The sequence below is a fragment of the Thalia democratica genome, chromosome 3 (assembly GCF_965202585.1).
Source record: "Thalia democratica chromosome 3, ktThaDemo2.hap1.1, whole genome shotgun sequence".
Classification (NCBI taxonomy): Eukaryota; Metazoa; Chordata; class Thaliacea; order Salpida; family Salpidae; genus Thalia; species Thalia democratica.
In genome coordinates, this window is record NC_139167.1 from 95,203,663 (window position 1) to 95,219,885 (window position 16,223).

Genomic DNA, 16,223 nt, shown 5'->3' on the forward strand with positions numbered 1-16,223 from the left:
AGTTTACATCTTTTTGTTATTTTTCAGGCTAAAGCAGTTTAAATCCATTTAATATTGTATATATATATTTTGTTTTTCAATAATATGTCTAAAACTTATAATTTTTTTGTATATTTGCTTTTTAAAATTTTTGTATTTTTGTTTACTTTAAGTTTATTTTATTATTTTTTTAAATTGAGTTGCTTATTTATTGTTTATTTAAATGTTGAAAGGTCAACCCAATTTTTGAAACTATAATTACAAGTTTAAAATAGCATCAACTTTAAATAAACAAAAATATTAAATACTAGCGATTTGTTTATTTAACTAAATAATGACATCATTTTAATTACATGATGCTATATAAATATTTGTTTAACAGAACCAACATAAATCACTTCAGAAATTATTTCATTTTTGTTTTTAGCTCACTTAAAATAGGATACTGTTTATACAAAGCTAAGATTTATTTATAATAAAAGTTTTTTTGTTTTTTTATTGATTTTTTTATGTTTTAGCCAACTAAACTTGAGTTGAACCATTTATAATTTATATGCACTTTTAGCCATTTGATGTAAAATATAATTTGTTCTATATTTCAAAACTCAAGTTTTATACGGTATGTATTTATTTGTTTTCTATTTCAATACTTCTTTATTGCGAGTTTTTATTTTCTTATTCAATCATTTTAGTTTTATTTCATTGTTACTATTTTATTATTTAAATTTCATTAAAACTTTATTATACTTATTAAATAAAGTAAATGCCTTTTATACGTAATAAAGTTTTTATTTTTTGTACTAGCATCTAGTGTTTGTTTTAATTACAGAGCAAATAAAAAAATAGAAGTATTTTTTTTAAGCTACTTTGTAGAGTTTATTGTATAGTATCCAAATTGATTAAAAAATAGTTCTAAAAAACTTAAATCACTAAAAAAGTTTAAAAATTATATGTTTGACAAACATTAATAATAAACTTTGTTTAAATTAAAAGTTGCAGTTAATTATAGTTATAACTATTATATTATGAAAAGTTGCCATATAGAAATAAAACAAAAAAAATATTATAGAAGAAGCTTTATTTATTCTTCTATACAAAATAATCCGACACGCAAAAATCTGTTTCATATTTATTTTGTAAAATTATTTTTTACTATTTACTAAAATTTTTTGAAATGGACAACGGCCCGCGAGCAACTTTTTATAGGACAATTGGCTAAAAAAGGCTGCTAACCTGTGTGTTTATAATTTCAAAATCTGATAGTTCAAAATTAAAAAATATAAAATAATTGTAAATTGATTAGCAGTAATTAGTACTTTTACAAGTAACATAACTGTAAGTTTATAAACCATGGCTGTGTAAGGTTATATAAACTCAACTATTTTGTTGTTTCATTTTTCAGTATGTAGTTAACGAACTATACCAAATGAAAGTGTACTTTAATATTCTAAAATGAAAGTTAACTAAACTTCCAGTTAAATAGCATTTGATAAGCTAAAGGTAGTATAAAAAACAAGTAATATTATTAAATAGTTATTGTTTGTTCTAAAGGTTGTTATTTAAAATTACTAAGTTTTGTGACTTACTTTTGAATAGTATATTTTTAGATAAGGTTTAAAAAGATTATTTGTTTTTTTGTTGCGTTAATCTACTTCTAATTAATTAACTTACTCAGAAAACATTGTTAACAAAACTAATTTAAAGCTATTATGTAATTCATCTTTAAAAAAGTTGTTACGTAGAGCTTAAAAGATTCTTTTAAAAGTGTATTTCTACAGTATTAAATGTTTCTACAGTACCAGTAAGTTAAAAATTATGTTTTGAGCGCTCTTTTTTTGACCTTCAATAAACAATATAGAAATTGATGCGTAATACTATAACAGGGTTCGATGTAGGGCACAATAGATTTACACTAGCTAGCTCTGTTCACTCACACAATACAAGATTTTTAAAGAAAATTAATTTTATAACTGGAAGACCTAAAACGAGACTTAGCCTAAACTTAAGGTATTTGGGTCCCAAGTTTTGATCTAGTGTCCCTGAAACTTGTAAAAACTTTAAAAAAGATTGTTTAAAGTTAAGGTACAAAAATTGTTTTTTAAAGAAGTAGATCTAGAGTGCTTCTACATGTATGTTTTGTTTGTGTTGAAATTTGATTTATGTTATTTGGGCATCAGATTGTGGTGTGTGGGTCTTTTATTTTATGATTGTCCTTGTAATGAAAGAGAAATTGTATTAAATGACTGAAATTATTAAAAAAAATATTGTTAATATATTTTAGTTGTTATCTTTTTGTTACTGTGTTAAATTTAAGATAGTTTATATTATTTATCTAATTTTTTATTAGAAATTAGAAGTATAAAGTTAAACAAATTTATGGTTTTTTATTGTTTTTGAGTTTTATGTCAAGTTAATACTAACATAATTATAAAAATTTTTATTATTTTATTGATTTTATTTTTAACATGTATTTTTATTTTCAAACACAAACAGTATCTATTTTTTCATACTTAAAGTATTTCTTTATTCTAGTTTTTTTATAGAACTTAGTATTTTGAATTAGATTTTGGTTTATTTTAGTTTGCAAGTTGGTTGTGAGTTCACACTGGTAGCAGTGATTGGATGATGGATTATTGATGTACTTATTGTTGTAGCATCGTAGGATACTTACTTGGGGATTTGAGCTTCATGATTTTCCCACACTTTGTAATTTTTAGTGTTGAAATTTTAACCTTGTGAAAGTTTACCAAATGACGTGTCACCAGGTTTTTATTTCAAAGTTCTGCTTTTTTTTGTTAATAGATAGATTTAGTTTTGGTTTTGATTAAAAGGTAAATTTTTCTTGATAAAATTAAAAATAGGGCAGGTAGAACAACAAGTGATGAGCTCAAAACTCACTTGCTTGCCCTTCAGAAAACGTGTATCGTTGCAGAGGGGAGAGTGAGTTCTGATGTTTTTCTACCTTTAAATAAATAAAAAAGTAAAAAAAAGGTTAACGATTTGTTCTGAAACTTAAAGTCAAACAGACTAATCTTTGCAGGAACAAAACATAATTTATTTGTATTCAACTTAATCATGAATAAATACCTAGGCGCAAAGTTGTAACAATTCAGCATTTTAGTACATATATAGATACTTTTCAACACATTATACGTTAATAAAACATAATTATGGGTATGGAAGTTTTTCATGTAAGCTTTCAAAGTAAACAACGAATAACGTATCTTATTAAAAACCAACAAAAGTTAGTAACTATAAAAAGTATAAGTTAAACAAACGGATGAAGTGAGTAACATGAGTATATTAAATGTACAACAAATATTTACAACATCATTTTACCAGGACACAATTATCATGCCCTTGATAAACAATTAGTATTCTTGCTATGTTTAACCAACTAATAATATGTCTTTAACAAGAGTACCTACTGCTATCTTCACTGTAAAGTTTCACGTCTAATTGACGTAGGCCACTTGGAATGAAAGTTTTGAAAATTTATTGTTTGTGTTAAAAAATTATTACGTATAATATAAAACAGTAAAAACACAAGTTATTTAAGTATAAGTAGATTCTGTTCACGCTTGTCAAAAGATTCAGCTTGTTTTTTCTTGTAAATATTTAATTAATATTTTACTTGCTTGTAACAGATGTCATAACAAAGAAAAAATTAAATTTTGTTTAAATTTTAACTTGTACTTACTGTTCGTTTTAGTAGTTCTTTAATCGCAAGAATATTTTCGAACAATTGTTAATTAACAGCTGAGTATCATTATAGTTTTAAGATTTTTAAGATTACTTAAACTGTAAACAAGGTTTTGTTGCACTTATACATTTTTGTAAGTATTGAGTCAGTTTTTAGTGATGTGTTCTAATTAAAACGCTGTTTTTATTAGTTAGCTGTTTAATAGCAAAATTTTTCACATATATAGAACATTTTTTTACACTTATCCTTATCAAAATACTATGTTTTTGAATAAAGCAATTCATTTAAAAACAAAAAAAATTTTGAGTAAATTTAAGTTTTTTGTTCACTTTTTATGTTATTGTTTCTGTTTAATGTTACAATTTGGCTGGCTAAGGTATCTAAATAGTGTTTACATATATTTTTATAGTTAAAACCTTAATTTGATTTTTTAAAAACTATTGTATAACACAAAAATTAAAAGCATATCTCGTTTAATGCAAGGATGTTTTGTTCTCATTTTTAAGAAAATTAACTAACTACTTTTCATGAAAAATATACAAATTTATGCTACGCGTAGTTAAATGTCAAATCGGTTAAATTTTTCAAAGCTATTACACAATTATAAATGATTTAGAGTTTCAGCTATTATTCGTGTTTAGTAGTTTTTTGTCATTAGAGTTTTTGAAACAATTAACTTTTATCTGTGAACTCATAGCAAAAAACTAAATATATTATTTTTTTAGTCATTTAACTTCATTATAAAAACTTTAACAAAATACTTTCTTACAAAAAAACGATGAAAAATGTCCACAGAAATTGTTATTACTATTAGTTTTAAAGATTTTAATACTTTAAAAAGTTTTTGTGTTTACTTTACTTTTGTGCAACAATAAATTTAAAACAACTTTATAAAAGTACTTTTAACTCTTTTAAGTTTCAATTTTCTTATTTTAGATATTTATCTAACTTATACTTTGTAAATATGCTTTTAAATACGTAAAAAATATGGGTAAGTTAATGCTGTGTTTCATTTTATACTTAAGAATTTTTCATCGGTATATAAAAGCAAGTTTTGAAAGCCTTATAATTAATTGCTATTTCAACTTTTTAAAAGTTTCAACTAACTGTTATTTAAAACTAAGTATTTACAAGTATAGTGTTTTTTTTTTTCAATTAATTAAATCATAAAAGCATGAATACATAGCTACATTTTCTTTACCTTTTGATATTTCAATAATAAACTTTTAAATGTTCAAACGAGAGTTTTCATTTAGTAAAGTTTTAATTTGTGTTAACTAAATTGCTTTATATGTGTTTAATAGATTTGCATTTTTTGATCTACTAAATTAATTTATTTTTTGTTTTTTATATTCGAAAAGTTTTTAACAAATTGTGTTAGCAAGACTTATACAAAAAATCACAAACTTTAATAAGAATATTTAGTTTACAACAAATTTTAAAAACTCTTAATGCTGTGATTTATTTCTAAATGAAATCTAAAATAAAATTGAATTAAAACTTCAAAAAAGGTACTTCTAACACTTTCAGTAAGTAATTATTCAAAAAACTTTAAAAAACTTCATGTTAATATAATCAAATTTTTTTAAATCTGATAAAAAATACTCAGATACGATTATGAGTTTCTACCTAGTAGATAACAAATAAAACACAGAAAAACAAAGCACTTTGTATTTATCACGAGCTTACTTCTGAATTATTCTAAACAAGGCATCGGCAAACTGCGGCCCGCGGGTCACATGCAGATCATGAAAGGTAAAAGTGCGGCCCGCGAGCAGTTTTTATTGTAAGTCTAATAAAACATGTAAAATTTTGAAAGTAAAATAAAAAAGCATAGATATATTTCAGTAAAGAATTGAAAACAACATAAAAATACGTTGTAATTAAAACTACAAATGCGGCCCACAAAGATTTTTATTCCCGAAATTTTCCCTGTTTGCGACTAAAACATGCCTGTCAAGCAAGTACAAACAAAAGTTATAGTTAAACAGATTACATTTCTAACACTAAGAGTCTTTTTATAAACATTAATAATATGTAAGAGTAAGCTAAAAGTTATGGCTTAAGTTGTATTTGTTTGCATTAATACTTATTAAAAATCAATTACTTTATATATTTTAGAATGTATAGTAAAACAACGAGATTTCTTAACCCTGAAGGTATCTATGGTAAGAGTAATTTAGTTTTAAAATCGTTTTGAAAATTAATTATTGTTTTAGTAGTTTTCATATCTCGTTTTTTTTTATGAAGAAATCTTTCTATAAAACTATAGTAATTTTTGCCGTAAATTTTTTTTTATAAATACAAAACTTTTTTTATTTTAAAGATTTGATAAAGCGGCACACAATATTAGAAAATTTTGGTTTTTTAATCAGTATAGTGATTTAATTATTAAAAGCTTAATTTATTCTAAAATATATTTGTATGTTCAAAAGTCACCTATGCTATTTGAAACTATATTTTCTTAAATCTTGATGGTAATTTATCAAAATATGATTATGTTAGTCAAGTTTCAAAACACTCTTTATAACAAAGTAAGAAAAATATGAAACTTTGCGTTTTTGTGCAAAACAGAAAACTATTTTTTTTGTTTAGTAATTGTTTTTCATAGTCAAAAAGTATATTTACATTGTTTTTAGTAACTTTCAAGATAGTTGTTATTAATGTTCTTAAAGTTAATTTCCATATGTTTTTAGACATCTTGAGGCTGTATTAACATTTTTTATTATCAGGAAAAGCTAAACCCCAGTTTAATAAATCTCAATAAGTATTATTTTCAAATTTTTAAACTCATGAGTTTTAGATAAATTTCAAGACCTCAAATTAAAAAATTCATGAGTCATGGTAAAACAGAAATACTTTTTATGAAATGTTTTACGTTGTTAGAGTTAATATATGGAACATAATAGTTTTTGTTTTCAACAAATAAAAGTTCATTTAGTAAAGTTTGCTTAAAATTATAGTATTTAATGTATAAGTTTCAATGTTTTCGAGTGAACTATTACTAACAGTATATTAAGTTTTGTAAAAAAAATATTTAAGCTATTATAAGTATAGTTCAAAATAAAAATAATACTTGATATTAAAATCATTAACCAATTAAACTAAAGCTATTATTGAAAAACAACAATATCAACATTAAAATTCGTTTTTATATTAAACCTTGATATATATAAGCATAAAAACTGCTGAAAAATTCTACTATAGAAAATCAATAATTTTTCCATACATTCACGGAGCAAATAATAATTAAACAAGGCAATATGAATAATTTAACACATATAACTATTTCTAAAACTTTTATTAATAAAATATTTTATATTGTAACTTATATAATCAAAAAACTAAACGAAACTAGTAATAAATAAAAACGAGTTTATTTCAATTTATGCAACGAAAACTTAATACAAATTGCACCTTGAAAATAAAAATAAAACAAAACTTAGATATGAAAGAACAAGTTTAAGCAAGTACAAACTCAAATAAGTATATATCATAAAATGTAGTAACATACTACTATAATATTGTAAGTGTTCAAGATGAAACAATAACTAAATACTGTAAAAAAGACTTGATTTTTACTTCAAGTTAATTAAATTTTATTAAAGACAATTAAATAATATAATAACTTTCTTGGTTAAAAATTAATAAAATATCAACTTACTATTAACTGTAAACGAAAAAAGTTTATATTTAACAATTATAATAAAGAATGTAGAAAAGTATAAGTTAACCATCATTGCTTAAAATCACCAGAAGTAAAAAACAAAATAATATTAAAACTATAATTTAGACTATTTGAAATGAAACTGTATATATTTAGTAAGAAGTTAAAAAAAAATTATGATATACTAACCATTGTAAAAGAGTTAAGTACAATTACAAACCTAGATTTGTAATTTAAAATATATATATATAGCAGTTAGCTTAAATATACTCAAATCAAATTTTCGGGCGTCTAACTTGAAAGTACAAGTAATTCAGCTATGTAAAAGTAAATGAAAATTAAACTTGTATAAATCTAGTTTTTAATTTTAATAATAATGTTAATTTATATTTTTACATCCTACATAAAAAAATACAAGCTCTAAATTACACTCTCGAGTAGTGAACATAAATCAAAACCCAAAAACTTTTCTGTATACAAAAACTTGCTTAAGAAACATAAATCAATATTTAACTTATCTTTTTTAAATTACAAGCCTTTAATCATGACAAAAATACTAAGTTTTTTCTAAAAGTATAGACACTCGAATCGATGAATCCAAATTTAAAGGTTAATAAAGTTTTCCGACAAAAAAAAAATCAGGAAAATAATTTTAAATTTGATACATTACGACATAAGACAATCAGTAACAATCAAAAGCTTTAAGAAAATCTCATTTTTAATGTCCTCTTTAAAAAATAGTTAACTTTTTCACAAACATGTTATAATGAATTGAGTATCCAATCATGTTTTTATGAAATTTTAGAAAATCAATTACAATGATAGTTTTAGTAATAAACTAGGTGTTCATGCATTATTTGTTAGAAACGACCAAACAAAATCATAAAAAATCCCCTACAATGAAACTTATGACAGATCTTCGTCACCTTCTTCTAGATTTGGGTCATCTCCTCCTGAAAAATTAGTGAAAGTTGATAAATTAAAAATAGTTAGTGAAAGTTAATAGATTAAACTTCTCTTAAAATTATTACAACAATACTAACTAATAAACATTTATCAAAAGTTTTAAATAATTAAAAAAACTATGTAACATTAGAATTGCAAATAAAACATTGAAGCTTAAAAATATTAAAAAAATATATAAGATCGTTATTACTTAGCGTATATAAAAATTCAAATTTATATTGAACTGCACAAAACTTCTTAAAAGAATAATTACCTTTGCGAGATTGCTGTTTTAGGGGCATATGGGGGTTACCTTTTTTTTTCGAAATTTGATCTTATTTCGTATAGTTATTACTAAGCTACAAGATGCTTTTTACAGATTTAAAAAATTCAAAATAACTTTTGAGGTATAGACGGTCAAAGTCGGAGGCAGCAATAGGATCCTTATGGGAGGCGCAAACTAATTGAATTTTTATAATCTGTGAAAAGCATCTTGTAGCTTAGTAAAAAATATATAGAATAAGATCAAATTTCGAAAAAAAAGTGTTTTACTCTCCCTATGGCCTTAACAATAAATACGTTTATTAAATGTATATTAATTTTAAACTTTTATTTTTACAACAAAAATTAAATAACCTCCGCTAGAAATTGATAGATCTCTGGCCAATCTTGCGTAAACAACATCCATGTATCTGAAAAGAGGTAACCTTTTTGTTGCATTCAGTTTTTCTTCATCTCTGTAAAACAAGTATTTTTACACACAATAACATAAAAATTGTTTAAGTTTTTTTTATTATACTACATCCATACACTTAAACAGAGGGAATCTTTTTGTAATATTTAGGTTTTTTCATGTCTGTAATAATATTAAATAAAAATCACCTTTTTCTAACTGCATCCAGTAATATATTCAGAACCCCTAGTAGTTACAAATAGATGATTAAATAATAATCATTATTATGTATTTCTAACAGCATCAAGCAATTAGCTCAAATCTAAATATATAATCTTGAGCATTAAATATAATAATAATAAATGTAAAAAATATATAAAACTTCACACCTATTGCTAACTACATCAAGTAACCCTGAAAGAACTCCGTGGTCTTCAGTTTTTATTTATTATAAAAACAATAATTAATAAAAATATATAACACCTTTTCCTAACTGCACAGTTAATACATAAACAAAAAATCACCTATTCCTAACAGCATCCAACAATTCTGAAAGAACTCCGTGGTCCTCCGCGTTGCACTCCGCCTCATCCAAACACCTCTCCGCCCTCACAAAATCCCCCAAACTGCAACAAACCAGCACCTTGCAGCAGTGCAGTCTGCTTGATGCCCCGTGATCGCCGTTGCATTGACCGTATAAGGCGATTTCACGGTCGATTGATTTCAACGCTTCGTTGAACTTCCCCATCTTCGTAAAGAGTCTGTGTTGAAATAATTTTATTAATTTTATAGTTTTTTTTTTTAGGTGATTAAAGACGTGTTTGAAAAAAACTATTTTTAATCTTTGTAAGTGGCCTGTTGAACGATTTAAATAAAACATTATGACTTTTTTTTTTACAATTTATTCTTAACTTCTTTATCACTTATATTCTTATTACTTTTTAGTTTTATCCCTTTTTCAGCAAAAAATCAATTTCTAAAAACAAATTACACTAACTTGAAACAATAACGGTATCAAGATAACCTTAAAAATGTAAATATCATGTACATATTCATACCTAGATATTCTTCCGACAACATTGACAGCTTCTCTTAATCTACCTTCTGACTCGTCAGTTGAATATATTTCGGCAGCTTTATTGAACATTTTTAGCGCCCAACTTGGCTCCTTTTCTTCCAAGTTTTTACCTTTAATTAATATCATTTAAATTGTTTGTATTTATAATAAATATCTGTTGTTTGATTGAACAATATCAATGCCCTAGAAAAGGCCATTAAGGAAAACATTTAGAAATATTAAATCTGTCAGGTATGTCTGGTACATTTTAACTTGGAGAAATTCATTTTAATGTAAACAGTATGAATATTTCATTAGCTACTTTGCCTTTTTTCAAGTTTAAACATAAATAGATTTATGCAAATTGTATATTTTATTCGCGACCGGTTTCAGTAGCAAAAGATTGCGACCTTTTCAAGCAAAAATAAAATATGAAACTGCACATAACAATGTTAGTTAATTATACTGTTGTTTAAAAACTTATTCATGCGTGAAGAATATAAACAAAAACAAAAATGTTGCATATTCGAAAATTCAAGCATATCAGGGTATATTTAGGTAAAATTGGTAGTAGTTTAAAAAAGAACGGATTGGATTAATATTAATATTATAAGTCAAATAAAAAAACTGAATCCAGAGCTTTTAAAAAAAAAAAATAATAATGAAATATTTATACCTTGAAATTTATCTAAATGAAATTAAGAATTGTCTAAAATTGTGGTTTTAAGCCAAGAGTCAACAAAACATTAATAAAACTCAAAGTCGCTGAAGATTTCAAAATCTAATTTGTGTTAAGTTAAGATAACAGTCAAAATTTAAACGGATTTAAGAACTATCTAAAAAAATTCTAAAAATTTATCGAAGTTGAATACAGAACTTTCTAAAAAACTTTTTTTCAATTTAAGCCAAATGTCCTGTTTCTTGCCACCGAAACCGGTCGCGAATAAAATATACAACTTGCATAAATCTATTTAAATAAGCTCTTTACATCCCAGTAAATTGAGCATTCTTTTTTACTTAAGGCAAATAACTATACAAGTTTAAACATAAAAACAGGTTACAAAAGTTTGAGTTTTTGCCAGTTATTTTTAAACCAAAACGCATAATACTAACTGCAGAGGTATAAAAATTACATAAAATAACTTATTTACAAATAGTATGCTTCTATTATTTAAATCAGTGCTTCTGAAATGAGGTTCCACGACGCCTCTAAGGGGTTCCGCGAAGCCTTTCAAAATTTAAAAAGGAAATTTGAAAAAAAAAACCTATTGTCTCTGGCGCACTTTGAGTTTGACTCGTCTTGATACTATTACAATTGGTATGATTTCTAACTATATATATGATATAGTTTTGCTAAAAAGTTCGTTTTCACTAAAATTCTTTTGTTTTTTTGCAGGAAGTATTTTATTAAACATTTTATGTAAAATTAAATTAGGGTTTCCGCGGAAAAGTTGAATTTTGGAAAAGGCTTCGAGCAGAAAAATAATACCTAAACAGTTTAGAAAAGTATACGACTAATGCCAATTTTTTTTGTAGCTCTACCTTATTTTACAGCATTAACCAAGTAAGACAAATCAATTAGGTAAAGGTGAATTTACACTTAAAGAAGAATTTTAACATAAACGTTTTTAATATTATACAAGACGGGGAAAATTACGCGAAACCATATAAAAAACTAAAGAAAGAATATAAGAAATACTTAAAACCCATGTTTTTTTTCTGTTCACGTTTAATAACGTTCCAAGTAGCAAGCAAAAATTAATGATGAGACAAGCATACAAATAGTTAATATTCTTACAACATTATTAATACCAAGCTACTTGAATTTCTATATATACTCACCATATACTTTTATACAAAATATACTATTTCATTAATACAGAATACTGTTTACTATCTCATAATACAGTTACTGATAAAAGTAAAATAGTTAAAATAAATTTTTCATTATAATTTGTTTTTATGCATGTACATTGTACAGTAGGGTGCGTCTGTTGCCCCTTAAAAATGAAAGTTTTGGAATTTTGCTTAGTTCTTTTTTTTAAGTGGCAAATCACATAAATAGACAGCACGAAAAATCTCAAATAATATCTCAAAATATGTAGGAGAAAATATATTTTTAGTGAAACAGTCTTTTTTCGCCTTTTTAATTATAATGATATAAATTAAAATTTTGAAAGTGTTTAACTCTAACAGGCTTGTAGCTAGGAAGCTAATTTTTTGTGCTGTCTGTTTATGAGATTTGTCACCTACAAAAAATGAACTAAGCGAAATTCCTAAATTTTCACTTTTTAGGGGCAACCCTGGCTTATTGTTAACATGTTAACAATAACATATTCTAACCTGCCCTAACAAGACACATGGCAGCGGTATCTGGAGTGCCATCTTCAAGGTACAAGTTAGAAGCGTGGTCGAAATTTGAGCTGAATTGGTCCAATTTGCCCATTTTCATGGACATCAGTCCCGCTTCTTCGTAAGCCTTGGCAGCGTGAAACCTGTGAAATTTATACGTATGAACGTATGAAATTTTTGAAATTCAATCGGTTATACTTTAAAAACTGTGTTTTTTTTTGTAAAAAACAACTGTAGCTTTGTTATCAAGGCCATAGGGAGGGGTGTCCACCTTAATTTTTACAAGTTGATCTTATTTTGTGAAGTCTAATCTAATCTATAGGCATTTTTTACCGCTTGACAAAATCCAAAATAACTTTCAAGGTATAAACAATCAAAGTTGGTGTGCTCAATAGGTTCTTTGTGAAAGGCGCAAACCAAAAACGCAAAAAAAAAATTTCACTGAAATCTATCTTCTCCTTCACTTTTAACCATTGTTCTTGAAATTTCTTAATTAAGTCCATTACTTATATTTATATTGGTAATTTATTCTTTACCAAACTATTTTTTTAATTTGTTTTTAAACCCAATATTAAAAGTCTTCAAATTATAAAAGGAATGTTTCTTGAAAATTTGAGGTCTCTAGCTCAAAAAATAAGGAAGAGATATATTTTGGTGAAATTTTTGATTTTCAAGAAAATTGACAATGAAAAATTGTGGTTAATACGCAGTTAGTATAGAAACATTTTACAAAAACGTCTATACCTAAAAAACTGTTTTTTTTTTTGTTTTATAAAAACTGGTTTGTATTTTGTGTTTTCATATATAATCCAATGTTATTAAAATTAAAATAGTTAAAAAAAATGGACCCCCTGTTTTCTTAATATAGTTTTTCTTAATAAGTCTTTAACCCCTCCCCTATACTTAAATAATATTAAACATATATAAAAATTACTCTATAACCATCTTTGTAATGGCGTTCGGATTGTTTAGTGAAAAATCCTGCAGTGAAATATTAAGAATATACAATGTTAATTATACAAATACAAACCTAAAACCGTCTTTATAATAGCATTCTGCCTATTTAGTGAACAACTAAGCAGTTTTTTAATTAAAAGTAACAAATTAACAATATTATTAACTTAGAACCATTTTTATAATTTTTTGTAAATAATTTCTGCTTTATCATATTTTTGTTATTTTAAACTAAATAATATTAAATGTATAAAAATACAAACCTAGATCCGTCTTTGTAATGGCATTCTGAACCTTTAATGAATAATTCTGCAGACTCTTAGAACTTTCTACCAGTTTTAAATTAAGTAATCTTAAACAAATACAAACCTAGAACCGTCTTTGTAGTGGCACTCTGCCTGTTTTGTGAACAATTCTGCTGCTTTCTCAAACTTTTCTGCGTTCTTGTACGCGATTGCAGCTTTTCTGAAGCACGGAGCCGCGCTGTCATAATCTGCCCTCCATTTGAACAAAGATGTTTTCAAAAACTTCTCACCTAGATAAAAAACAATTAATAAATTTCATTTCAAATTAAATAATTATCATAATCTCTCCATTTGAACAAAGAAGTTTTCAAGAACTTTTCACCTATTATATAATAAATTATATTATTATTGAAATTAAACATATATTGTAATCTGCCCTCCATTTGAACAACGATGTTTTCAAAAACTTCTCACCTAATTTATAAACACATAAAAATTAAATGTTAAATGTTATAAGAAAAAATTATATAATTTATCAACTACCCATTTGAATAGAGATGTTTTCAAAAACTTCTCACCTAAATAAAAAACAATTAATATATATTATTGAAATTAAATATATATATTGTAATATGCTATCCATTTAAATAAAGATGTTTTCAAAAACTTCTCACCTTTAAAATAAAATAAATATCATTAAAATAAAAAAGTTATAATAATCTGCCCTCCACTTGAACAAAGATGTTTTCAAAAACTTTTCACCTAATTCGTTAATGTATAAAAATTAAATGTTAAATATGATTGGAAATATGTATATAATTAATCAGCTATCTATTTGAATAGAGATGTTTTCAAAAACTTCTCACCTAATTCGTTAATGTATAAAACAAATGTTTAATATGATAAGAAAAATGTATATAAATTATCAGCTATCTATTTGAATAGAGATGTTTTCAAAAACTTCTCACCTAATTCGTTAATGTATAAAACAAATGTTTAATATGATAAGAAAAATGTATATAAATTATCAGCTATCTATTTGAACAGAGATGTTTTCAAAAACTTCTCACCTAATTTATGAACATATAAAAATTAAATGTTAAATGTATATAATTAATCAGCTATCCATTTGAATAAAGATGTTTTTAAGTATTTTTCACCTTTAATAAAACACAATTAATAAATATTATTAAAATGAAATAATTATGATAATCTGCCCTCTATTTAAATAACGATGTTTTCAAATACTTTAAAGGGGTTTTCAGATACTTTTCACCTTTAAAATAAAACACATTTTTTCAATAAATGATATACTTAATTTATAACCAAAAATTATACTTAAATATTTTCGCTTGTCAATGATGCAAATACGAGTTATATGTCAAATATTTGTCATCGTCACAATAAAGTTGATAGAAATGTTAAGAAAAAACTACAAATAATTTAAATACAATGAGTATTATAAAATCTCTTACCTTCTGCTATTTGTTTGTTTGCCTCAACAAGCTTTGATGATGACATTTTTGTTTGTTTTAATATATCAGCTGAAATAATATAAACTGTAAAAAAAATATATGAGACTTAGGTTTTTAAAAATCAAAAAAAAAAAACTGGTGAATGAAAAACTAAAAAAAAGATCTAACCAAATTTTTTTTTTTTTTGATATTTTTTATGTTTTATATACAGGGTTGCCACTTGTTTTTTCAAAAAATATTCCAGGTTTTCCAAATTCATTCCAGGTTTAAAAAAAACACATTTGTGGGTCTATTTTTAGTTTAAAGTCAAGTCTAAGGTTAGAAACTGTGTTAGATAGTATAAAAACATTGAAAAGATACTGTAAAGCTACTTTAAATATGTTTTATAATAATAAAAAATTTTGATAATGACAAAAATTTCTTATTTATATGATATATTTTTTGAGTCAAATCGAAATTTTACTACTGATCATGTGAAAATTGTTTAAAATTCCAGGTTTTTTGTTCAAAATTCAAGGTTTTCCATGTTTTTTTCAAAATTTCTCAAATTCCAGGTTTTTCCAGGTTATTTTTGCCTAAAATGTCAAATTCCAGGTTTTTCAAGGTTTCCAGGTAAAGTGGCAACCATGTATATACATGCTGAAAACAGTCTAAACAGCTATAAGTTTGTCTGTTTAAAATTTTTCTGTTGTTGATTGATTTAAGTAAAGGTAAAAGTTCTTATGTTGTTAGGAACTAAAACATTGTATTAAAAATTATGAATTAATACATCCTAAAAAATTAACTCAGGGCAATATATGCTGGAATTGGTTTATATATTTTTTAAATATAAATAAATTAAATGCATTTTTAGCAATAAACACATTCTACTGAACACTAAATCAGTTAAGTTAAACATGTATACTTTATACTTAAATCATTGTTAAACTATGCACTAATCAGCATAAAAATGTATTGTGAATTTTTAGTTACAATTTATTTAATTTTAAATAGAGTAACAAAACTAAACAGTTGAAAATTAAACTTTATAAAGCTACTTAATAATGTAAAAATTAACTGTGCAGCTAGAAAAGGCAACTAAAGTAATTTTAAAGAATTAATAAAATTCTTTTATAAAAACAAGTAAATTAAAACTTATGGCAACAACTACTATTTGAAACTATAAAACGTTAT

General features: G+C 24.6%; 1 protein-coding gene across 1 annotated transcript; it reads right to left on the bottom strand.

The window, feature by feature from the left end:
* Positions 1–7,608: 7,608 nt before the first annotated feature.
* LOC145831753 (gamma-soluble NSF attachment protein-like) lies at positions 7,609–15,115 on the bottom strand. Its single transcript, XM_082939078.1, has 7 exons — positions 15,051–15,115; positions 13,700–13,865; positions 12,368–12,519; positions 10,026–10,155; positions 9,492–9,728; positions 8,931–9,031; positions 7,609–8,302 (listed from the first exon to the last, which is right to left on the bottom strand). The coding sequence occupies exons 1-7, from the start codon at positions 15,094–15,096 to the stop codon at positions 8,256–8,258; spliced, it is 879 nt and encodes a 292-aa protein (XP_082795204.1). The 5' UTR covers positions 15,097–15,115; the 3' UTR covers positions 7,609–8,255.
* Positions 15,116–16,223: the final 1,108 nt, after the last annotated feature.